A 26626-nucleotide genomic window follows, 5' to 3' on the forward strand; every position below is an offset into this window, starting at 1 on the left:
AATGAATGCTTGGTGGAAGCTACTTTGGAAGCCATTACAGCTGTGAATATGTTAGAACAAGACTACCAAATTTGCACAACTGTTAGGGGATCATATGTTCATTGATTTTGTCATAATTGCACAAGCTCAGTAAATTTGGTTGAGAATCTTTAACAGACAGCTATCTTAAAACTGTGTGTGTGTGTGTGTGTGTGTGTGTGTGTGTGTGTGTGTGTGCTCTATATCTATCTTTATGTGTGTGGGTAAGATGACGTAATACACTGCTCAAAAAAATAAAGGGAACACTTAAACAACACAATGTAACTCCAAGTCAATCACACTTCTGTGAAATCAAACTGTCCACTTAGGAAGCAACACTGATTGACAATACATTTCACATGCTGTTGTGCAAATGGAATAGACAACAGGTGGAAATTATAGGCAATTAGCAAGACACCCCCAATAAAGGAGTGGTTCTGCAGGTGGTGACTGCAGACCACTTCTCAGTTCCTATGCTTCCTGGCTGATGTTTTGGTCACTTTTGAATGCTGGCGGTGCTTTCACTCTAGTGGTAGCATGAGACGGAGTCTACAGCCCACACAAGTGGCTCAGGTAGTGCAGCTCATCTAGGATGGCACATCAATGCGAGCTGTGGCAAGAAGGTTTGCTGTGTCTGTCAGCGTAGTGTCCAGAGCATGGAGGCGCTACCAGGAGACAGGCCAGTACATCAGGAGACGTGGAGGAGGCCGTAGGAGGGCAACAACCCAGCAGCAGGACCGCTACCTCCTCCTTTGTGCAAGGAGGAGCACTGCAAAATGACCTCCAGCAGGCCACAAATGTGCATGTGTCTGCTCAAACGGTCAGAAACAGACTCCATGAGGGTGGTATGAGGGCCCGACGTCCACAGGTGGGGGTTGTGCTTACAGTTTGGCATTTGCCAGAAACATCAAGACTGGCAAATTCGCCACTGGCGCCCTGTGCTCTTCACAGATGAAAGCAGGTTCACACTGAGCACATGTGACAGACGTGACAGTCTGGAGACGCCGTGAAGAACGTTCTGCTGCCTGCAACATCCTCCAGCATGACAGGTTTGGCGGTGGGTCAGTCATGGTCTGGGGTGGCATTTCTTTGGGGGGGCCGCACAGCCCTCCATGTGCTCGCCAGAGATAGCCTGACTGCCATTAGGTACAGAGATGAGATCCTCAGACCCCTTGAGACCATATGCTGGTGCGGTTGGCACTGGGTTCCTCCTAATGCAAGACAATGCTAGACCTCATGTGGCTGGAGTGTGTCAGCAGTTCCTGCAAGAGGAAGGCATTGATGCTATGGACTTGCCCGCCCGTTCCCCAGACCTGAATCCAATTGAGCACATCTGGGACATCATGTCTCGCTCCATCCACCAATGCCACGTTGCACCACAGACTGTCCAGGAGTTGGCAGATGCTTTAGTCCAGGTCTGGGAGGAGATCCCTCAGGAGAATATCCGCCACCTCATCAGGAGCATGCCCAGGCGTTGTAGGGAGGTCATACAGGCACGTGGAGGCCACACACACTACTGAGCCTCATTTTGACTTGTTTTAAGGACATTACATCAAAGTTGGATCAGCTTGTAGTGTGGTTTTCCACTTTAATTTTGTGTGACTCCAAATCCAGACCTCCATGGGTTGATAAATTTGATTTCCATTGATAATTTGTATGATTTTGTAGTCAGCACATTCAACTATGTAAAGAAAAAAGTATTTAATAAGAATATTTCATTCATTCAGATCTAGGATGTGTTATTTTAGTGTTCCCTTTATTTTTTTGAGCAGTGTACAAGATATCATCAAGAAGCATAACTATTCAAATAATTTCATTCAGTGCCGGGAAAGTTATCAAGATATATTTAGGGAAACACATCGGCACACATGATGCCCTCGGTCTCACAGCAACATTCCAGATTGAGTCGATAAGACCTAAACAACCTCATACATGATTTAATCTTTGTCTAAGAATGCTATATGTGACATAAGAATAGATTAGGGTCGGTACCGGGAGGCTGTGTGTTTTGACTTGCGCTTGATGGTTTTTGCGACTGCACTTGAAGAAACTTCAAGTTCTTGACATTTTACGGATTGACTGATCTTCATCTCTTAATAAAGTAATGATGGACTGTCATTTCTCTTTGCTTATTTCAGCTGTTCTTGCCATAATATGGACTTGGTATTTTTGTATACCACCCCTACCTTGTCACAACACAACTGATTGGCTCAAACGCAACAAGGAAGAAAATTCCACAAATGTACTTTTAACAAGGCACACCTGCTAATTGAAATGGATTCCAGGTGACTACCTCATGAAGCTGGTTGAGAGAATGCCAAGTGTGCAAAGCTGTCATCAACGCAGAGGGTGGCTACTTTGAATCTCAAATATATTTTGATTTGTTTACTATATGATTCCATATGTGTTATTTCATAGTTGTGATGTCTTCACTATTATTCTACAATGTAGATAATAGTAAAAACAAAGAAAAACCCTGGAATGAGTAAGTGTCCAAACATTTGACTGGTACTTTATGTAAATGTGAAAAAGTCATTACGGGGCATTGTGTTGAGCATGTGCGCCCGTGTCCACGTGCATGCCTGTGTGTACCTCTGCTACTTTGAGAAACTCTGACAGCTTGGTCATCCTGTAAAGGAACTTCTTATAGATGTCCAATGCGTCTTTACACTGACCCTTCTTCATATCAAAATATTTCTCTGAGAGAGACACAGAGAGAGAGAGAGACACAGAGAGAGAGAGAGACACAGAGAGACAGAGAGAGACAGAGAGAGACACAGAGAGAGACACAGAGAGAGAGAGAGACACAGAGAGAGAGAGAGACACAGAGAGAGAGAGAGAGACAGAGAGAGAGAGAGACACAGAGAGAGAGAGAGACACAGAGAGAGACACAGAGAGAGAGAGACACAGAGAGAGAGAGAGACACAGAGAGAGACACAGAGAGAGAGAGAGACACAGAGAGAGACACAGAGAGAGAGAGAGACACAGACACACAGACACACAGAGACACAGAGACACAGAGACACAGAGACACAGAGACACAGAGACACAGAGACACAGAGACACAGAGACACAGAGACACAGAGACACAGAGACACAGAGACCGAGACAAAGTGTGAGAAGAGTAGAGTACAAAGAAGCCATTAGTAGAGAGTGATAGGAGACAGAGGACCACTTATCACTTCAGAAATACATCACAACCTGTGAAAAGACAAACACACCGTACTGGCTGTCTGAGAGGCTAACATCACATAGTTAATCACATCAAATTGAAGTAAGAACCTTGAGCTATGCCCTGGAAAGAACCCACATAATATGAATAGGATAAAACTCATAGAATTCCAATGAACCATTATATTATACCATGATAATACCCACCAGTACCAATAGTCCTGACGCTGGAGGCTTTAAATTTGACTCTAGACCAGTCCTTACCCAGTAAGTTGATGACGCCCTCGTTGTAGGCAGCAAACAGACGGATGGAGTCCTTGAACAACAGCATGAAGGCTGAGTTGATCACCCCGTTAGTTAACTCATTGGGGTTGGCCTGGAGAGAGGGTGGAAGAGAGGCATTCCCCCCCCAAAGTTGATTTATTTTTCATCTCAAACCGGACACCCATGTCCACCATTGGAAAATGCACACATTCCATTGAATACACACACCCCTCCTCCACATGCACAAACACACCATGTTACCTGGAAGTCTAGCAGTGCGTCTAGTTGGTTCTGGATAATAGGAAGGGTCTTTATGAGCTTCTCTATGCTCATGGTACGCATCACACCGTCAATCCTGGAACATACACACACAAACCAAACATTTTGATTTAGCCCTTCTCTTTCTAGACTAATACTGGATTAGCTGGTTCTGACGGGATGCTAAGGAACATTTGACCCGATTCACACTATAGAACCAACCTGAACCGTACTCGGCTGCTTGGATATTTTCCTATCCCGCACGGTTCCAGGAACTACAGTGGTTGCGGAACCAGGCCAGCCCAGTAGTGTGAAATGGACTAGATGTATGAAATGTTATGCAGCCTATTTGCTCTTCAACATGGTAAAGTCTACAGCCACCAGGCTGTAAGACATGGTGATCTATTCATTCAGGTGTGTGCGTGAGTGAGTAAACATGTGTGCTTTCCTACCCTCTCTTCATCTTGGTAAAGTCCACAGCCACCAGCCTGTAAGACATGGCCTTCTCATTCAGATAGCGGCTGTACCGACGGATGAACGTAGACATGTCATAACCTGGGAGGGAGAGAAAGGAAGGAGAGAGGGTAAGAGGATAGAGAGAAGAGATAGACCACCGAGACTTTGAACCATCCTCATTTGACCAAAAACAGCACAGAACCCCCCCCCCAGTAGAACCTCCCACACCCCACTAAAAACAAGAGAGAACCTGAGACCAAAGCAGTGTGTGTCTAATCATGCACTAGTATTATATGAGTGTTTGTATAAGATTTACCATACCTTGCAAAGCACCTTTGTCCAAGAAGTTGTTCAAGTTGAAGAGGGTGTTTCTAGAGGCCAGGTACTGGATGAGACGCTGAAAAGAGAGAAAGAACAGAAGAAAAAAGAAAGCGCCATAAGTCTCAGGTCAGATAAACAGCTATTGACTAAACAGGGTGGGAAAAATCCCATACATTGTGTCCCAAATGCCACCCTATTCCCCATGCAGTGCACTAATTTTGACCAGGGCCCAGGGCTCTTGTTTAAAGTAGCGCACTATATAGGGCACAGGGTGCCATTTGGGATAAATCCCATCTTGTGTAATATCAACATAGTCTAGATTCAATTGGCAGGGATGAGGGACACACACACATGAAAAACATCGTCTGGCCTCATCCTCAGTAATGGGAAAACAGGGCTGGGAATTCCCAGAAAGAGGAGCGTTCTGCAGAGACATGAGCAGGCCTGAACGTGTACATCCCAGGCTGACGTCCCCCCATCTAGTTTGGTGTTCCCAGTTCTAACCGAGCATCTCGGAATGCGGGGGATTCACGCTACGCCAGCTGACACGCTTCCAGCGACAGAGCACACACACAAACTAGCAGGCTTTTGTGTTCTCGTGCTTAGGAGTCAAGAGAAGAAAGCGAGCGAGAAAAACTATTTACTTTTAGAAAGAGTGAACTCGCCTAAGAAAACATGAAATGAAGGAAGGAAAACTAACATCCATCATATTCTCTCTTCAGCATTTCTCAGAGTAGGGAGGAAGAGTGGTTGTCATTTTTTTTTTTTAAGAACTGGATTAAGAGCCGATAAAATGTGCTCTGCAGATTGTGAGTGCATTTGTCTGGCTAAGCATTTGTCCCGTGGCAAAGAAAAGTTTTAAAGTATTGGCCCATGCAGTTAAAATTCTTAACCCCCTTTTCTGCATCCCAAATGGCACCCTATTTCCCTATTTAGTGCAATACTTTTGTCCAGGGCTCATAGGGTACAGTACACTATATAGGGAAATTTATTTGGGAAATACACCAGACTCTCTTTTTTGGGGACATTTGGTTTCTTTATTGCAGTGAAGAATGTGACGTGTGTCAAACAGGGCTAAAACAGGGCAGTTCACACAGACCGACAGGCAGAGAGAGAGAGCGAGATAGATCGAGAGTGGAGCCCGACCAATATTGTCGGCCCATCGATATTAACTGGCCGATATTCGCCTTTTAACGCTATATCGATTCAGCCGATATGTCTACAGATATAAAAAGGGAATGTCATGCTTATCTGAACACTTGCAGCCATTCTTATGATGTGTCATTATTGTCACAATGTATGAATAGTTATTGAACAAATGCTATTTCGGAAAGTAATTGATGAGAAATCAAGGTAACGTTGAGACATGAGACCCTACATGTACTGCCATAGCACTGCATTATGACACCATAGACTGCAGATAAAGATCGATGGAGAAACAAGTTGGAGCAGCAGTCTGCTAGCCCTTCAAATAATTCATGTTAGCATAACAGTCGACTGTCAGTGAAAAACCTTCTCCATTATTAATAAATCTACTGAATCTAAACTGAGAAAGAGCCAACCACTCTTTCATTCTGTCTATCTCCCACTGTCTCGATGGGTAAATCCCTCAACTTTAGAGAGAGACTTCTTTGCTTCTTCCCTACCCCCGTGTCCTTTTCACAGCCATACACATAAAAATCAGTGGGAATCAAAAGGCATTGTTAAAGTAACTAGACTCAATAAAGTTAAACAAATAAGAGAAAGAATGAAAGGAATGTGTGTTGAAAGAGAAGGCGATGAGAACGTTTGCAATTACCAGGGAAACCAAAAAGCAGTTATACGTTAACTGAAAAACCAACAGATATTGAGTGATAATCCTTTTAACACAAATCACACGCACACTCATTCCCACCACAGTGACAACACACATGACGTAGAAGCCCGCTGATTAAGTCAGAGGATAGTGAGACGAAGTAGGAGAGTAGTAGGATATCTGACTGACAGATGGGTGGAGGGGAAAGAGAGACAGAGTAGAGTAAAAGAGATGGAGAAAGAGAAAACGAAAAGAGGGAAACGGAGAGGGGGTATAGAGCGAGACGGAGGGTGCAGGTAGGGAAAGAGAAGGACACCGTTTATAAATAGTTTACCGGAGAGTGAGACAGGGGGTGTTGTGTGTAGTAGGAGTAGTGACAAAGCAGGTTGATATATACGATGACAAACAGGCACACACACACACACACACGTTGGTAGATGGAGCAGTACGAGGGGGTCAATGATGCAGCCAAACAATATGACTCACCGCTTGGAACGCTGATTTACCACACTACATACACAACCTTTTTCTACCCCCTCTATAGATTACCAAGCAACGGCCCATTTACTCTTGAAGAATTACTCAGTAGTAGAGAGAGACACCTGTAGAAATGGTGAGGGGGAGCAAACAGGATATGCATTTAGATTCTCACTAGTCAATATGTATTGCAATTCAAGGTTCCAAACATATTGCTCACCACATCTGCTGCAGAGGGACAAGAGAGCCATTAGATACATTTTGATCAGTCATGGAAAGAAAAGTGCTGAAAGAATGCTGGCTCACCATTTAAAAAGAAGTTGGAGAACAAGCTAGAGAAGGAGAAATACTGGAGATTTGGAGCAGGTACAGCCAACTAGAGCTAGCTAACATTAACTAACAAACAAAGAACCCACACTAGTGAAAGTGCTGCGTGTGTGTACAAACATGTGTAACTCCCCTCATATAACTATCCAAAATAACTGTATGCAGCAATCTCGTGCTGGAATACAGTGATGCAAATTTGCAGACCTGCTTGTCAAACGTCTCGTTCCAAAATCGTGAGCATTAATACGGAGTTGATCCCCCTTTTGCTGCTATGACAGCCTCCACTCTTCTGGGAAGGCTTTCCACTAGATGTTGGAACATTGCTGCGGGGACAGCCACAAGAACATTAGTGAGTTCGGGAACTGATGTTGGGCCATTAGGCCTGGCTCGCAGTCGGCGTTCCAATTCATACTGAAGGTGTTCGATTGGGTTGAGGTCAGGGCTCTGTGCAGGCCATTGAAGTTCTTCCACACAGATCTAGTCACAAAATTGGAAGCACAGAATCGTCTTACAATGTCATTGTATGCTGTAGCGTTAAGATTTAACTTCACTGGAACTAAGGTGTCTAGCACGAACCATGAAAAAACAGCCACAGATTATTACTCCTCCTCCACCAAACTTTACAGTTGGCACTATGCATTGGGACAGGTACCGTTCTCCTGGCATCCGCCAAACCCAGATTCGTCCGTCGGACTGCCAGATAGTGAAGTGTGATTCATCACTCCACTGCTCCAGGGTCTAATGGCAGCGAGCTTTACACCACTGCAGACAACGCTTGGCATTGTGATCTTAGGCTTGTGTGCGGCTGCTAGGCCACGGTAACCCATTTCATGAAATCCCGAAAAACAGTTAATGTGCTGACGTTGCTTCCAGAGGCAGTTTGGAACGCAGTAATGAGCATTGCAACCGAGGACAGACAATGTTTACGCACTACAGCACTTGGCATTCCCGTTCTGTGAGCTTGTGTGGCCTAACACTTTGCGGCTGAGCCGCTGTTGCTCCTAGACGTTTTCACTTCACAATAACAGCCCTTACAGTTGACCGAGGCAGCTCTAGCAGGATAGAAATGTGAGGAACAGACTTGTTGGAAAGGTGGCATCCTATGACGATACCACATTGAAAGTCACTGAGCTCTTCCGTAAGGCAGTTTTACTGCCAATGTTTGTCTATGGAGATTACATAGCTGTGAGTTTGATTTTATACACCTGTCAGCAAAGCGTTTGGCCGAAATAGCCGAATCCACTAATATGAAGGGGTGCCCACATACACAAAATATACAAAAGTATCTTAGCTGAACTGAAGCATGCTGACGCCTTCTCTAGGGTAGTGTGCAGCATTCGGAATTTTGTATGAAAAGTATGCCCAAATTAAACGACCTGCTACTCAGGCCCAGAATATATGATGTGCATATAACTGGTAGATTTGGATAGAAAACTCTAAAATAGTGTCTGTGAGTTTAACAGAACTGATTTGGCAGGCGAAAACATGAGAAAAATTCATTCAGGAAGTTGTTTTTTTAATTTTTAGTTTTAGTTTTCTATTCAATGCCATTACAGTATCCATTGACTTAGGACTCAAATTGCAGTTCCTATGTCTTCCACTAGATGTCAACAGTCTTTAGAAATTGTTTCAGGCTTGTATTCTGATAAATGAGGGAGTAGGACCAGTCTGAATGAGTGGACCCTTGTCCTGTCACAGAGCTTTTCCATGCTTTTTCATCCCAAGAGTGCCTTTCTTGTTTACCTTTTATATTGATGACGTTATTGTCCGGTTGAAATATTATAGATCATTTAGGCTAAAAACAACCTGAGGATTGAATATACATCGTTTGACATGTTTCTATGAACTTTACGGATACAATTTGGATTTTTTGGTCTGCGTTGAGCCTGTGGATTAAAAGCATGAAGAAAACTGCGGTTTTTGGATATAAAGAGACTATCGAACAAAAGGTACATTTATTGAGTAAATTAATGTCTTCTGAGTGCAACAGTATGAAGATCAGAGGTAAGGGATTAATTTGATCTCTATTTCTGACTTGTGCAACTCTTCTACTTGGCTGGTTACTGTTTGTAATGATTTGTCTGCTGGGCTATGTTCTCAAATAATCGTAAGGAATGCTTTCGCCGTAAAGCATTTTTGTAAATCTGACACCGTGGTTGGATTCACAAGAAGTTAATCTTTAAACCTAGGTAAAACGTTTTATTTTCTGATTTTTTATAATGAGTATTTCTGTATTTGAATTTGGCGCTCTGCAATCTGGAAGTTGGCCAGGTGGGACGCATACCCTAGAGAGGTTAAGAGATGTGTTTGCTTATCTGTGAAGGACAAGGGTATCCTCTTGACTCATCATTCCTGTACACACCACTTTGTGTATCCACCCTATCATTCAGTACGCAATATGCTCAAGGTCACTAGATGATTGTGCTTGGTGACCTCCATTAGAGTCAGTCTGACCCTCCACATACACAATAACAGATTCTCAGAGTTCTCCTCAGTCTCCCCTCTGACAACACTCACTGTCAGCACTTTTCTACAGCACTTTTTTTTTATTTCTCTGACACTCTTCCCCATCTCTTCCTGTATCTCACCGTCTGCTTTCCTCAGACTCTTTTCGATCTCTCCCCTTCAATCAATCCCCTCGCGCTATGTACCTTTCGCTCTCAATTCATTCCCTCGCCTCTTTCCCCCTCCTTCCTTCACTTCCTTTCGCTCCCATCCTTTTCTCCATTTCGCCTCCATTCACTCTGAGGGTTATTAGTAGTACTGACACTCTTCCAGTGCCGTCACTGAGGCAGAACGGTCCATTCAGTATCTGGGACAGCAGGGAAATGACTCATATAGTGTTAGTATATAACATACGCACACTATACGTCTTTCCCTCAGAAACACACACATTCACCTACGCCCCCCCCCCCCCCCCCCTCCTCCCTCAAGGTAGGAAGGAGCATGTGCTTAGCATCAGCACTTTAACAGTGTCCTCCCTCCTGCCCAGCCTGCCATGGTTCTCGGTCTGACTCTGTCATGCTTATTGTCATATGTTTGTATTGGTACAAAAGGGTCTGTCTACACTCACCACACACACAGAGGAGACGACTGCGAAAAACACTCTCAGAGGACTGTACACACACACACCCCACTAGCCATGGTAGCAGTGTGTGCACATACATTTCCGTGTACAACAGGAAACCACCCCTTGATCCAATAAGATATTGACTGCTCCTTAATTCAGCATTACAACACACTCCCCAAAGAATGCATGGGACTGTTTCTTGGCTGAGCTTTATAGAGAAAATCTCAGATGGGGGAGAAGAGAGCTGGAGGGAAAGGGAGAGAAAAAGGAGCGAGAGAGAAAAAAGGAGCGAGATGAAGAAATAAAAACTGGTCAGGTCAGAGAGAAAAGAGCAGGTGAAGAATGAGGCATATTGATACTGGCTAGTTGGACTAAAACTATACAGCACAATGCTGCCAATAGCGGTTCAAAATATTGCCCAGTCAGACCATTACTACTGTTCCAGCAGATGGGCGTTATTACTGAGGTAGTGTAAAGCATAGCACAGAGACATTTCGACCAACCTTTACTTGGCAATACTTCCTCAATTCCCGACTTGGAAGACAACACATGTCTTTTAAAACTTCCATGGCTAGTTGCACGTGGTTCGTTTGAATTGTTTAAATTATTTGCCTATTTTTTACTCCATGAAGTAATCCAACAATGGGTATGCAGCCATCTTGTCTATTTCAAATTTTCTCATTTAAATCATTGATCAAGGCAGGTTGACATTCAGGTAAATTTGCCAGTGCCACACCGGGTCAGTGCCAACAGAGCTACTGGGCCGAATGAAAAAAAATTATAATAATACAGTTTCGGGTCAAGATATGACAGGAAAGTGAATGATGCGTGCATAATTTCAATAGTAGGTGATATTTATCTATCATTAGCGGGCTGAGCAAGTAGCCAATACAGGGTTCATACAGACATTGGCAAATCAAATTCAAGGACTTAAGTACTTCTTCATGGACCTACATGGTATATATTTAAGGACCTAAATATATATATTTAATTGTTGTAATAGCCTATAGAAAAAATGTATGCATTACAACTAAGAATAATACATTTTCTCAATAGGCCTACACAATGGCATTATGCATTGACAACATGCTCCCGACACAAACAAACTAATGAAGTCTGTCCATGTGGTAGCTAGTCTCGCCATTTGAGATGTTCAGGAGATATTGAAGGGTTATTGTATCACGTTTTAAAATCAGAACGTGACCAAAAACCTTCCGCCTTCCTGATGATATGCAGCCTCTGTTAAAATGCTTGCTTTTTCTATTGATGACTGTGGCTCTGTTGTGCTCACTTTTTACAGTTGATAGACAAATTTGGCACTGCTACAATTTTAAATTTATTTATTTATAATTTACAATAACCTAGGCATATATGCTTTATTCTAGCCTAATGCTCTAACCGCTAGGCTACGTGTGTGTGTGTGTTGTGTGTGTGTGTGTGTGTGTGTGTGTGTGTGTGTGTGTGTGTGTGTGTGTGTGTGTGTGTGTGTGTGTGTGTGTGTGTGTGTGTGTGTGTGTGTTCCACTCACCTCATTGCCGTACATCATGAGGTGGTGTGTAGTGATGAGGGCTTTGAAAACCACCACCCAGCTACTATTGGCTGTTCTCTCAAACAGTGTGTCTGCCAGCTGGGGGACAGAGACGTTCATCTCATTGGTGCAGTGGATCAGGTCTGAAACACACACACACGAGACAAAGGCGGTTAGACACAGTATAGGGACACAGTCAGACACACGTCCTTTTCATCTCATTCAGGTCAGGTCTGGAGGAGGGAGAGAGTTAGACACACAAAGACAGAGCGGCACACAAACAGCGTAAGATACTGTACAGACAGAGAGCTGGTGAGATCAGGGACAGTATGCAGATTAGAGATCAAGGACAAAAACGCTCTCACACACACAGTGGTGTGACCGTGAAACTGTATGAAAGGTAAAGGAGGTAATAGGGGATTTCAGGACAAGGAACACACACAAGCGTGTTATCGGACACACGCCCACACAGTACAGTCCAGAGACAAACATATAGCCGATACTAGAACAAATAGGCCTGTGTAAATAGACAACATACAGTACAGAGGACAGTGGCTAAACATAAGCCTATTATGAGAAAATGTTTGATGTAGAGCTAGCCTGATCAATTAAACATCACTCTACATAAACAATACTGGAATATACATGGAACGAAATCTTACAAAATGAGAATGAGTGGAATTCATAGAATGAGGCATTCTAATTCTAAAGCAAGGCCCAACAGTGCATGCATTTTAGTCACATATGGGCCAAAATATTTAGCTGTTTGACATATATTTTTTTATTTAGGAACACCAGTGCACATAGCAAAATTATGGAGTCTAGCTTTATTACCTTGTATTTTTTATGCTCCAAAATTTCCTTGTGCACGCCTACATTTTTAACAACTTTTACTGCCACCAACTCATTCTCTGCATGTCATTAATGTGGATTTTATAATAAGGCTACATCCATTTTATTTCAATGGTAAATCTCCCATCCTCCGCTCTCCACCTATCCCTTCCCACTAGAGGTCGACCGATTAATCGGAATGGCCGATTAAAAGTTTTCATAATCAGAAATCTGTATTTTTGGACACCGATTTGGCCGATTATTAGTTTTTACACTTTTATTTAACTAGGCAAGTCAGTTAACACATTCTTATTTTCAATGACGGCCAAGGAACAGTGGGTTAACTGCCTTGTTCAGGGGCAGAACGACAGATTTTTACCTTGTCAGCTAGGGGATTCAATCTTGCAACCTTATAGTCAAACGATCTAACCACCTGCTTTACATTGCACTCCACAAGGAGCCTGCAACGTGAATGCAGTAAGAAGCCATGGTAAGATCCTAGCTAGCATTAAACTTATCTTATAAAAAACTATCAATCATAATCACTAGTTAAACTAGTAATATCATCAACCATGTGTTGATGATCGATCGATGCATCAATCGATGCGGTGCGCATTCGCGAAAAAGGACTGTCGTTGCTCCGTGTACCTAACCATAAACATCAATGCTTTTCTTAAAATCAATACACAAATATATTTTTTAACCTACATATTTAGTTAATATTGCCTGCTAACATGAATTTCTTTTAACTGGGGAAAATGTGTCACTTCTGTGCAGCAGTTTGGGCCACCTGGCTCGTTGCACACTAATTTGACAAAAATCTACGTAATTATAACATTGAAGGTTGTGCAATGTAACAGGAATATTTAGACTTGGATGCCACCCGTTATATAAAATACGGAACGGTTCCGTATTTCACTGAAAGAATAAACATTTTGTTTGAGATGATAGTTTCCGGATTCGATCATATTAATGACCTAAGGCTCGTATTTCTGTGTGTTATTATGTTATAATTAAGTCTATGATTTGATAGAGCAGTCTGAGCGATGGTAGGCACCAGCAGGCTCGTAAGCAGTCATTCAAACAGCATTTTGGTGCATTTTGCCAGCAGCTCTTCGCAATGCTTCAAGCATTGCACTATTTATGACTTCAAGCCTATCAACTCCCGAGATAAGGCTGGTGTAACCGATGTGAAATGGCTAGCTAGTGAGCGGGGTGTGCGCTAATAGCATTTCAAACGTCACTCGCTCTGAGACTTGGAGTAGTTGTTCCCCTTGCTCTGCAAAAGGGCCGCGGCTTTTGTGGAGCGATGGGTAACGCTGCTTTGAGGGTGGCTGTTGTCGATGTGTTCCTGGTTCGAGCCCAGGGAGGAGCGAGGAGAGGGACGGAAGCTATACTGTTACACTGGCAATACTAAAGTGCCTATAAGAATATCCAATAGTCAAAGGTTAATGAAATACAAATGGTATAGAGGGAAATAGTCCAATAATAACTACAACCTAAAACTTCTTACCTGGGAATATTGAAGACTCATGTTAAGAGGAACCACCAGCTTTCATATGTTCATGTTCTGAGCAAGGAACTGAAACGTTAGCTTTCTTACATAGAAAAGAAAATAAAAGTGCAATATGTGCTAACACTTTGTTTTTGCATTATTTAAACCAAATTGAACATGTTTCATTATTTATTTGAGGCTTAGTTGATTTTATTGATGTTATTTATTGATGTTATTATATTAAATGAAAATAAGTTCATTCATTATTGTTCTGCTGATTAGTCGGTATCGGCGTTGAAAAATCATAAAATCGGTTGACCTCTAATATAAATACTATATATAAAAACAGATCTGGCAACAGACCCCTGCAGTACCCCCACAGACCCCAGTTTGAGAACACTAGAAAGATTCCACAACTGGCGAAAGGTGGAGAGATGAACAGTAAGAGACAAAGAGGGGAGTGTGTGTGTGTGTGTGTGTGTGTGTGTGTGTGTGTGTGTGTGTGTGTGTGTGTGTGTGTGTGTGTGTGTGTAGTACACAGCTGTATTAATCCTTCGAGCATGGTTCAACAGGGAACCACAGGGCTGGCATGACCTTTTCCCTCTGGATAGCAGTGGTCAGTACACGTAATGGGCAGCTCCTGGTACAGGCCTGAACTTTGGGCTCTTACCTCATATCTCACACACGGTAAAGGACTATAGGCTGGGTGAGGGAGAGGCAAAGGACTGTGGTGTGAGAGATGGTGCAAACAACTGGAGAGGAAGGATAGCTAGGCCAATCAATGGACATGAAGTCAGTCATCCTCTTCCAAAGGAAACATTTGAAATCTCCTTAAAGCCTCTACCTAACACTGTACATAAAAAAAATCTTGCTCAAATCAACAATGAAGGACAGTCAGGGGACGAGGGTAGGAAGCTGTTGAAGACTATTCAGATGCAGCCCTAGCGTGAGTTGAGTAGAAGTAAAGAAGAGGTAAAGTCAATTGTAGCCCACGGTAGCTTGCAGTGCCTAAATCTAAAAATGTTGTATACCAAACACTGTCAGCTAGATTATTTTTTTTTAAATATAAAAGCCCAAATGTTTTTTTCCCTATCATAAACACATTTTTTTTTTTTTATATATAATTGATGAGCATCCTTAATGTTTCGAAAAACAAGAAATGTATTATAAATGCTCAATTTAATGACTCCAGTCATCACCTGTGCCTGTGAGAATCTCACTAGTACAGGCCGACTGTCTCTTTTTGCTAGCAGTGGAAGCAAACTCAAACATTGAAAAGCAACCTAGCTTGTGAAAACAATGTAAATATATTTTAAAAGAGGAATAAGTCTCACTTTAGTAGACTTAAGTAAATTAGACTGCACTTCATTCACAATGCTCGAAGGCCCCAAGACAGGCAGTGTTGCTGCGCAAGGTGGGATAGCTATAACGTTGCAATTAAGATTTTTGTGCAATACCAAATATGAAACAAAATGTCAGAAATACTTTTTAAAACAGCTACTGCAGCATTTATTTGGCTATAAATCACAACTTGCACTTTTGCCCATACTTGACTATTTTTATGAAATACTTGCACTGTAGAGCCCAGAGTGTGACCACCCGTCAATGTGGCTGGTGAATTAGACATTCCTACCTGCCAAAGCCTAAATCTACCTGCATTTGGCAGGTAGCGGGTGTTCATTTTGGGACCTGGTGGCTAGCCTGAACTGTGGTCAGACCAGTGTTTCTGCTGCAGTCATTTTGCTGTGGCGCTGCGCTAATTCAAAATCATTGCCACCACGCCAAAAAAAGGACCATGAAAACATGGCGCACTTTGAAGATGCTAAAACAGTCCACATTTACTATAGCTCTGCAAAGAAAACAAAAGAAAAATAAATTAATGTTTTTTCTCAACTCCTAAATATGCATGAACTGCATCATTTTAAACCCAGTTTTAAGCAGGTTACCGCTCTGCAATTCACCATGAGCACATAGGGAAGAGTAGGGCTAAATGTAACACGGGTCAATTGTAGGCTAAATGCCACCCTACCTCAAAATAATTTGTGATGAGACCGATTAAATGTTTTAATTGCGCAAGAGTCGTGGCAACCAGGGAAAGTGTTGAGGGGGACAGTGGTTTCTGTGAGAAGTACAGGCAGAGGGTGTGTTACCTCAGTCACCCTAACAGGTAGACCTACAAATATATTCACTGATTATGCAAGTTTTCAGACATTAATAGTTAGAGACAGATTGATGAATTTTAATGGCTAATGATTAGCCCATTAGGGTAAAAACATATAGGCAACCCCATGCTAAAGCCTATTTATTTAGAGCCACTACGGTGCATCAGTTGGGCTACAGGTGATAATGCGTATTGCTAATAGCATACAATAGCATTCCACCTGGTACCCTCCTTCCCACCCCCCACTGCTACACATTTTTCCAGAGGGTACACTGGGTCAGACAGCTGAGGAAGTAAAGACAGACAGCGGGGCAGGTGGGAGAAATGAGGGTACCAGATGGAAGGCAGACTACCTATCTATCTAAGACTATCTATCTAAGCTAGCTAGTGGGAATATAGGTTTTTTTTTTTTTTTTTTAAAGGAGCACCTTGTATATCTTAATCTCCTGCTGCCTCTGACTGCCTGCCTCAAACACACACCGAAAAGAGGACTTCCCTGCTTGCATACACAAATTCCTCTACGAGAGAGATAGAGGGAAAGACAGATGGTTTAGAAATAGCTTGAGTCTATAAAGATAATCCTCTCCCTTTTAATCTCCTTTTCTGTCTCCTCCGTGACTTGTCTTTCCCCGTTTTAGATTACCCAGCGTTTCCGTTCTCATGACGACCCAGGCAAGATCGAGTTAAAAACCACATCTACGTGGAAGAAAATCTAGATTCCTCCACAACACAATGGAATGTCTGTCTTTGTAGAAGGATGAAACATGGAAGAACATTCCATAATACCAAAACAATAATTCTGCTACCACAGGCGCTGGTGAAAAGATCAATTGCTTAATGGAGCTAATCTATTTTCAGTTCTGATACATCAAGGGAGAGGAGGGTTGTGTGTGTGTGTGTGTGTGTGTGTGTGTGTGTGTGTGCGTGAAAATGAAACCAGAGCATGGAGCTGCTGAGAAAGAAGCCAAATCCATTCTGAACTGGAGCCACTGCTGTTCTGTATGCCTTCTTAACAATCCAACTGAATCATGTATTCAAATCTAATTACGCCTATGATGTGAATAAAGCTACATTTCTCCTATTGAATCTCTGCAGCAGGTTACAATTTCTGAAGACTTTAGGCCAAACCAAGAGATACCACTTCAGTCCAGGGGAGTAGAAGTTCTGATCTACAGTGGTTCTTCCTTTAAAAGTTGTGTTGTACTGCAGCACAGCTTGCGGACTGCCTCAATTCCATGGCACGTTATTTAAGTGTCAGCCATTGTTGCCATTAATGGTAGTTAGTGCTAGTTTGCCCACCAAAGGGCATCTTTGAGAAGCTAAGTTAGAAATGACATGGCACTGTAGGCCTAAGAGACAAAAGGGAGCGTGGAATATAATAGACTATATGGGGTTGATTTTTAGAAACGTAACTTAAATTTGATGAATATTATGGTTTTTCTATTCCAAGAAAAACAAAAATGATTTTCTTACTGTACTGTAGCCGATGTTCTTTAGGCCTAAGGGTTAGGCCTAAGTGATATTCTCATAGTAATTCGCTATGGATCCATCCAGATGTGGTTAGAAAAAAAGCGCATTTAGTGGGCTACACAAAAGATATGGGAGAAGTGACATGCCTCACAAACATTTAATAGTGTACATTTAAAGTGCCTAAACTCAGAAAGAGTCCATTGTCCTGCTGATAGCCCATCAAGGGTGGATGGCTTCTTGCCCATCAAGGACACACTGTCCACAAACAGGAGGTGGAGTTCCAGAGCTCACAGGTGTGCCCGGCATGGATTGTGACCCCATCTCGTTCCTCTCCCTCTTCAAAGCGTCAAACTCCGCCAATACCACCTGGCTCTGGACCAATGCATCATCTGATAAATTTTACAATCAAGGCTAAAGCAATTTAATTAAGGGTTTCAGAAAGGAAAATACAGCGCTGTACAAGGGACTGGTCGAGAGTACTGTATGCTTAACCTTTTGTAACTAGGGGGCAGTATTTTCATTTTTGGATTAAAAAAAACGTTTCCGTTTTAAACAATATACTTTGTCACGAAAAGATGCTCGACTATGCATATAATTGACAGCTTTGGATAGAAAACACCGATGTTTCCAAAACTGCAAAGATAGTCTGTGACTACAACAGAACTGATGTTACAGGCGAAACCCAGATAAAAATCAAAATCAGGAAGTGCCGCATTTTTTTAAACCGCCTCATGCCAATGACTCCTTATATGGCTGTGAATGAGCTACGAATGAGCTTACGTTTTCTACGTATTCCACCAGGGGGCCTACAGCGTTGTGACGTCTTTTTACGCATTTATGTTGAAGAATAGCCGTAAGGGACCACATTTAGCAAGTGGTCACATGATGGATCCCGCAGAAAATCTTGCGTAAAGTACACAAGTAGCCATTTTTCCAATCGCTTCTTATGAGAAACCAATTGTCCCGACGGATATATTAATCAGATTGTTATGTGAAAAACACCTTAAGGATTGATTCTAAACAACGTTTGCCATGTTTGTCGATATTATGGAGCTAATTTGGAAAAAAGTTTGGCGTTGTAGTGACCGCATTTTCCGGTCGATTTCTCAGCCAAATGTGACGAACAAACGGGAGCTATTTTACCTACAAAAATAATATTTTGGGAAAAAAGGAACATTTGCTATCTAACTGGGAGTCTCCTGAGTGAAAACATCCGAAGTTCTTCAAAGGTAAATTATTTAATTTGATTGCTTTTCCTATTTTCGTGAAAATGTTGCCTGTTGCCAGCAGAGCCTAGTATAGCATTATGCCATGATACACAAATGCTTGTCTAGCGTTGGCTGTAAAGCATATTTGAATATCTGAGATGACAGTGTGATTAACAAAAGGCTAAGCGGTGTCTCAATATTTTCATTTGTGATTTTCATGAATAGGAAGATTCTGTAGGAAGATTTATGTCCACTGCGTTATGCTAATTAGTTTGAAGCTATGATTACGCTCCCGGATCCGGGTTTGATAGTCGCAAGAAGTTAATGCAACCGCTGTGGCAGATTTCAAGAAGGCTTTACGGCGAAAGCACACAATGAGATTATGTTAGGTCTGTGCCTAGACACAAAAACCATACAGCCATTTTCCAGCCAAGGAGGAGGGCTCAAAAAAAGTCTGAAATAGCATTAAAATTAATCACTTACCTTTGATGATCTTCATCTGGTGGCACTCCCAGGTCTCCATGTTAAACGATAAATATTTGTTTTGTTCGATAATGTCTCTCTTTATGTCCAAAAACCTCAGTTTTGTTGTTGCGTTTAGTTCAGAAACCCAAAAGGCACAATGCACACTCTCAACATCAAGACGAAAAGTCAAAAAAGTACAATAAAAGTTAGTAGAAACATATCAAACGATGCTTAAAATCAATCCTCAGGTTGTTTTTGTCATAAATAATCAATATTTCAACCGGAACAAAAGCTTCGTCAATCGAAAAGGAGAAACAAGAAATGCATGCTCCCGATCACGCGCAGGACTCAAGGCTGGAAATTTCCACTGGCCTCTCATTGAAAGTGCTGTATCTCCCTCATTTTTCAGAGTAAAAGCCTGAAACAATGCCTAAAGACTGGCCACATGTAGAGGAAGCATTAAATATCATGAACTGGGTCCTAAGTCTTTGTATGGTGGATAGGCTTTCAATGGAAAAACAGCCTTTCAAAATAATAGTTTTTCCTGGTTGGATTTTCACCTGACATTAGTTCTGTTATACTCACAGACATTATTTTAAAGTTTCTAAAACTGTTAGTGTTTTCTATCCAAATCTACGAATTATATGCATATCCTAGCTTCTGGGCCTAAGTAGCAGGCAATTTAATTTGGGCACACTTCTCATCCAAAATTCCAAATGCTGCTCCCTACCCTAGTGAAGTTAACGGATGTATGACACTTGTATTTTCAATGTTGAATATTACTATTTCTGTCATTTGAATTTCGCGCTCTGCAATTTCACCGGAAGTTGTTGAGATGGGACGCTAGCGTGCCAATGATCCACAAGAAGTTAACACAGGTCTCATCAACAATATCTCAAGTCCACGTGCTGGTGATTAGCCAGCTAAGCTTTATATTTTAAGTTTAGCAAACTTGAATCTATTTTTTAGCTAACAAGGTTGATTAATGTAATTGTTATGAACACACCCTTCTCAAATCAAATTTTATTTCACACACGCCAAATACAACAGGTGAAATGCTTCCTTTACAAGCCCCTATCCAACAATGCAGTTAAGAAAAATACCCCCCAAAATTAATAAAATAATTAAAGAGCAGCAGTAAAATAACAATATCGAGGCTATATACAAGGGGTAACGGTACAGAGTCAATGTACGGGGGCACCAGATAGAAGTAATATGTCCATGTAGGTAGAGCTATTAAATTGCCTATGCATAGATAAGAGTAGAAGCAGTATAAAAGAGGCAAGTGGCAATACAAATAGTCTGGGTAGCCATTTGATTAGACGTTCAGGAGTCTTATGGCTTGGGGGTAGAAGCTGTTAAATTAAGAAGCCTCTTGGACCTAGACTTGGTGCTCCAGTACTGGTTGCCATGTGGTAGCAGAGAGAAGTCAAATGACTAGGGTGGCTGGAGTTTGTAAATTTTTAGGGCCTTCTGACACCGCCTGGTATAGAGGTCCTGGATGGCAGGAAGCTTGGCCCCAGTGATGTACTGGGCCATACGCACTACCCTCTGTAGTGCCTTGCGTTCGGAGACCGAACTGTTGTCATACCAGGCAGTGATGCAACCCGTCAGGATGCTCTCAATGGTGCAGCTGTAGAACCTTGAGGATCTGAGGACCCAGGCCAAATCTTTTCAGTCTCCTGAGAAGGGAATTGTTTAGCCGTGCCCTCTTCACGACTATGTTGGTGTGCTTGGACCATGATAGTTTGTTGGTGATGTGGACACCAAGAAACTTGAAGCTCTCAACCTGCTCCACTACAGTCCCATCGAAGAGAATAGGAGCATGCTCGGTCCTCCTTTTCCTGTAGAGCACAATCATCTCTTTTGTCTTGATCACGTTGAGGGAGAGGTTGTTGTCCTTGCACCATACAGTCAGGTCTCTGACGACCTCCCTATAGGCTGTCTCATCGTTGTCTGTGATCAGGCCTACCACTGTTGTCTCATCTACAAACTTAATGGTGTTGGATTCGTGCCTGGCCGTGCAGACATGAGTGAACAGGGAGTACAGGAGAGTACTGAGCACGCACCCCTGAGGGGCCCCCATGTTACCTACCCATAACTTCTGTCTGTCTTCAACTGTTTGAAAAGCAAGTTAGTCTGCCCACTTTGTTCAGATGTTGAAATAAAGTGGCCTACCTTATTTATCATAATAAAAATGTGTTGCCAATTCATTATATAATAATGTTTTAGGCTTATTGCACATTTATCAAACAGATTAAACAGCTATTATAACAGTCTTTGGCTAAAATGCTTCTAGCAGTACGTGGCACCCAAATGCCGCACGCAACAAACGGAGCATTCATTTGGATACTCTCGTTTTAGTAGTGTCTGCTCTACTAGCAATTTGAGTAAGTTGAGACATAAAATGGGTATCGTTAAAAAAGTTAACTTCTCTATTACAGTAAAAGAATGTCTCAGTGTGTGTGTGTGTGTGTGTGTGTCCATATGACCAATTCAGTTTGACCAAACTTCAAATAGCAAGTTGAAACCACTCGTCAAAGAGGAAAGTTGACCTCTCAACTTTGTTGGTGTGAGAGGCAGGGGGAAGGGAAATATTTTTTTTATCTAACCCAATTGATCTCCTTGGGACAAGCTAGCTAGCAACCGCCAAGAGGACAAGGACAATTTGTGCATAAAGTTATTCATTAGGAAAACGCCCACTACCTTGTGCACTCGTCCTAAACAAAGTAATCTCTATAAATAATTATGTAAATTCCACCAAACTCAGTGCACTCTGTTACAGATTCTAGTTTTGGAAACAGAAAACTGTATGGAGTTCAAATGTTTCATTGATGAGAAAATGTGCAGAATGTCGGCCAAAATCCATCTTGCTCCATCTTCTCCCACTGCCGCCAAACAGATGCTTCACATTTATGCATCAGGTGAAATATCAGTCTCATTATTCTATCTGTGGAAAAGGTGTTGGTGTGTGTGTAAACCATAGAGGAAGAGGCAAAGCACTCTCGCTAACATCTGTCCAAAATAAAGCCAATGCATTTCTATGGGCTTATTTTGGATCTAAGCTTGTCGCCTGCCTTTCCGCCTTTGGGTAAACGACTCCCATTGTTAAGGCGAGGACATAATATACAGATCTCTGGTGTAAATGGGAAGGTGCACACAGCACAGAGAAATGAAAGAGACGAGACCAAAAATACAACATGAGAACAAGCGGACATAAACGCACAAACAAAAAAAAACTTCTGCGATATAGGCATTTAGATATATATATATTTTTTTAAATCAAATGAATTTGATATAAAAATCGCCCAGCCTTACTCCTTCCACTCTCTACGACTGTAGAGGACAGTGAGAGAGGCAGGGGAGGGGGAGGAATGTAGTCTAAAAGGAACACAACAAGCCGACAGACACAGACACGGCCAAAGGACCCTGGGAGCCAGGCTAAAAATACCCTAACGTGAACACGTGTAGAGGACAGGAGCACTGAAATGTTCCACACAGCTCCTAGACAGTTAGTCAGGAGTCCACTACAAAGAAACACATACACACACTTGGACTACTAAAGAGCCGTATCCTTTTCCGACCTGTGTTTGAAAGCGTTTTCCACGGTCTTTAGGGCCCAGCACTTGGCTGCTTGCTAAAAACCTAGCTGGCTCCACAATGAACCTTGTTCTGGCTCACATACAGGTTAAGGTTAGGACAGTGATTCTGCAGACATTGAGTCACCACTGCAAAAATAATTATTATTTAAAAAATAATCACAATAGTTCACATCTCAAATCCATAAAACAAATGTAAAAAAATAAAAAGTGAAATCCGTTTTAGAGCGTCAGCCACATTAACCAATCTTACACTTCTGTCCTTTAACAAAGTGTCGCAATAGCAACACACACATTATCAATGGAGAAAGGGACACTCAAGGTGCCCCCCGACTTTTTTATTTTACCTTTATTTAACTAGGCAGGTCAATTAAGAACAAATTCTTATTTTCAATGACGGCCTAGGAACAGAGGGTTAACTGCCTGTTATCATTTCTGATAAGGTGCTAAAGACACAAAAGACCTCATTGGAGAGACACAGAGACACACACACACACTTCTACGCAGCCCGTTTCTATGGTCAAGCTGCATTAGTAGTGGACTCAGGCTAGCCTGGAGCTGCATCCAAAATGGCCTCCTGTTACCTTTATAGTCCACTACTTTTGACCAAGGCTCATATAAGGAATAGGGTGTCATTTGTCATGGTTGAGAAGGGCTATTCTGGCAGCATATCAGGTAGTCAGTCATAAGTCACATGCAATGAGACATAAAATTAGGCTATGCGAGGGCTTGCAAACTTGACTAATCACTGCACTATTTCCGCATAAAACTGTCAAATCATTACAATATTATTGCCACAGTACAAAAAGAGGGCTCGCAATTTCAACCAATCATCGCACATTTACCGCATAATATGGTTCAATCAAGCCACATGTCAACAAACTTCTTCCCTCGTCAGTGCATTTTTACAATCAATTGGACAAAATTATTGCATACTGCCATGCAAAATATCAGAATTGTAGCAACAAACAAACCAAGCATTTTGCCAACAAATATCACAAAAAAGGCCTCATGCAAGCCGGGCTGTTTATGCAGCAGCAGTAGCAGACACCGGTCTGAAAACAAACAGGTTGATAATGTCAAGGCATCTCGCTCCCTGAAAACATACAAATAGAGGAATTCAACTTGAGGAATTTACACTTCTTTTCAAAGGGAATGCACAGGTATCTGGTCATGTTTTGCTATAGGGCAGTCTATGACCAAGGCCTGCACTCAGGCTCTTTTTACATTGACGAGATTCGAGAGTTATCGATTCTCCAGAGACATTACTGTAATGTAAACTCGTCACCTCCGGAGGTCACGGGCAAGCCTTCCTCAAGTCCCCCCCCCCCCCCTCCGAGCAGGGCAGTGTAAACAGAAAGTGTCTCATTGAGCCCAACACTCCTACAGTAAAACTAGCAGAGCAATGTTTTTGAAACAGCTAAAATGTAGACATTTTCCTTACATTTCAGACTTGCTTTAAATGTTCACAGCCTATTACACTCTGAAATTATCCTCGTATCTTTATGAAAAAAATATAAGTCAGCTGTGCACTATGGCTGGCTGATGTCAACTCGCAGTGAATTACCCACGTTTTCTGTCCCAATTAGCTTTTACCACTTGTAACGATTTGCATGATATTGATCAAATTGAAGCTTGGTTTGTTCCAATGTTGTAAGGTAGACCGACTGAACTTTAATATTCGTATGAGGGGTAGCTAAATAATTAATTTGATAGGCTAAGGTGAGCTAGTAGTAAATGGCCTTTAGTGTACGGAAGAGAAAACGCACATGCTTGTGAATTGCTGCATTATTCAAGAGCGTAATGTGGTTTTGGGTTGCATTATTCAAGAATGTAATATAGTTCAAATGAAAAGTTGCTTGCATAGTTCAATCGGATTGTTGTACGCAGGCTTAGCCACTGGCTAACGTTACTGGGATATGTACGATACATTTTAAACCGCAGTGCAAGAAACTCCGTTGCCAAATACCCAAACTCTCGGCACATGAAAGTCCGTTGCTAATGTAAATTGAAAAGTTTATGTACATATATAAATAGATACGGCGCCAAGGTGTCCCTGTTAGAACCCTCTTTAATCCAAATAAACCTACATACATCTGTCACGAGACACTAACAAATCATACCAGTTTAAGTTATAACCATGAAAATAAACAATCTAGGCCTACACAGCATCCTCACTTGGCAGGGCTATGACAGTGAAAGAAATTTTGGGGTGACTTATTGGCCAGCCAAATGACCACGGTCACTGTAATAACCATTCGACTAGAAAAAAGTATTGCTTGACAAATTGCCCTTGGCTAAGACGCTATATGTTTATATTTGACCATTTTAATTGAAAACAAATCATAGTAAGGTATTTAGGGTGTGTTCGTCAATTCAATCTGGAGCGCCAGAGTGCCCTCAGACTGTCCTCTGGGCCTTTGTCAATTCAAATTGTTGCAGATTGTCAGTTCGTAAATTCGGAGCATTCAGAGCGCACACTGGACACTGGCCGAGGAGTAGTGTTGATCGGATCATTCTGACCTCACAACGGCAGTCAAGCACCCAAGCTAACTGGCTAATGTTGGCTAGTTAGTTCCAAACAAATGAGAGAACACCTCACTGACCATTTTACACACCCTAGTAGAGCTGGTTAGGCTGTTTTCATGTTATCCAGAGCGTCGGTGACTAACTGTGATGCTGGCAACAATTATTTTTGCCAACGTTTACCGAGCATTTGTAAATTCATCAGCTATTCTGTGCTCACTCAGACTAGAGTGCCCTGAAATCGGAGTAGATGGCCAGAGTGAATTTACAAACTCACCCTTAAATTGTTAACCGGAAATTATTTGATATTGAGATGAAAACAGCTGCATTGGACCTTTAACATAATGTAGAAGGCTCATTCAAGTTACCATGGAAATTACTGCATTACAACAGGCAGCCATTGAGATTGATTGTACCCGTAAGTTTACCAAAGTGCCAGGGTTAGAGGTCCCATGCACGTGCTATTCATTCTATTTCTAATGTGTGTTGCCACTGCAGGGAGGGGGGGTGTTGAATAGGCAACGGAAGACTTGTTTACCTTGCTTGTTTTAGCAAGGAGCAAAAAGGTAGGTTGTTAAAGGAATGTTCCACATCTTGTATCCACTAGTCCACAGTAAGATGTTAGTGGCCCAATTTATCCCCATTGACAAATTAGAGCAAATAAGTGATAAAAACAGCCTTTTATCAAACCAGGAACTAATTTATTAAAATGAGATTACAGATTCCATGGCGCTTTTGCATTTGGAAGCCAGATAAGGTGGAGGCGAGTCAAAGCTAGATGGGTGTGACATCTCTGGTACATGTCATCCAAGTCTACCTACATGAACGGCTGGCTAGCTGATGTGCAAATCAAAAATATATGACCATTGAATAGCGACTCCACTTTGTCTCGATACTGACGTTATGCCCGTTTTATTGCCTTGCGGCGGGAATAACTACACTGTTGGTGTTCTGCCATATTCCCAGTCACCTCGTCATGGTTAAATGCAGTGATTCACGGTTTCAGTTTTGCGGGAATACTGCCATCTATCCACGGTTTGTGTTTAGGGTAGGTGTTAGTCACACTGGGAACAACATCTCCTATACACATCCTGATAAACTCAGTCACCGTATCAGTATATTCGGCAATGTTATTCATAGAGGCTACCCGGAACATATCCCAGTCCACGTGATCAAAACAATCTTG

The 26626-nt window shown here is 42.1% G+C and overlaps 1 protein-coding gene across 12 annotated transcripts in view; it reads right to left on the bottom strand.

Moving 5' to 3' along the window:
• LOC139378800 (phosphatidylinositol-binding clathrin assembly protein) overlaps positions 1–26626 on the bottom strand; it is a 50565-nt gene that overhangs the window by 15042 nt on the left and 8897 nt on the right. For all 12 annotated transcript variants that reach the window (XR_011628331.1, XM_071121308.1, XM_071121310.1 and 9 more), the window contains exons 2-7: positions 11686–11828; positions 4489–4564; positions 4164–4266; positions 3715–3808; positions 3454–3565; positions 2611–2717 (exon numbers count right to left, since the gene is read on the bottom strand). Coding sequence is in view for 11 of the 12 variants with exons in the window: in XM_071121308.1 (XP_070977409.1) it covers positions 2611–2717; positions 3454–3565; positions 3715–3808; positions 4164–4266; positions 4489–4564; positions 11686–11828 (635 nt within the window). In the remaining variant the exon portion in view is untranslated. The remainder of the gene's footprint in view (positions 1–2610; positions 2718–3453; positions 3566–3714; positions 3809–4163; positions 4267–4488; positions 4565–11685; positions 11829–26626) is intronic.

The sequence above is a fragment of the Oncorhynchus clarkii genome, chromosome 21 (genome assembly GCF_045791955.1).
Source record: "Oncorhynchus clarkii lewisi isolate Uvic-CL-2024 chromosome 21, UVic_Ocla_1.0, whole genome shotgun sequence".
Classification (NCBI taxonomy): Eukaryota; Metazoa; Chordata; class Actinopteri; order Salmoniformes; family Salmonidae; genus Oncorhynchus; species Oncorhynchus clarkii.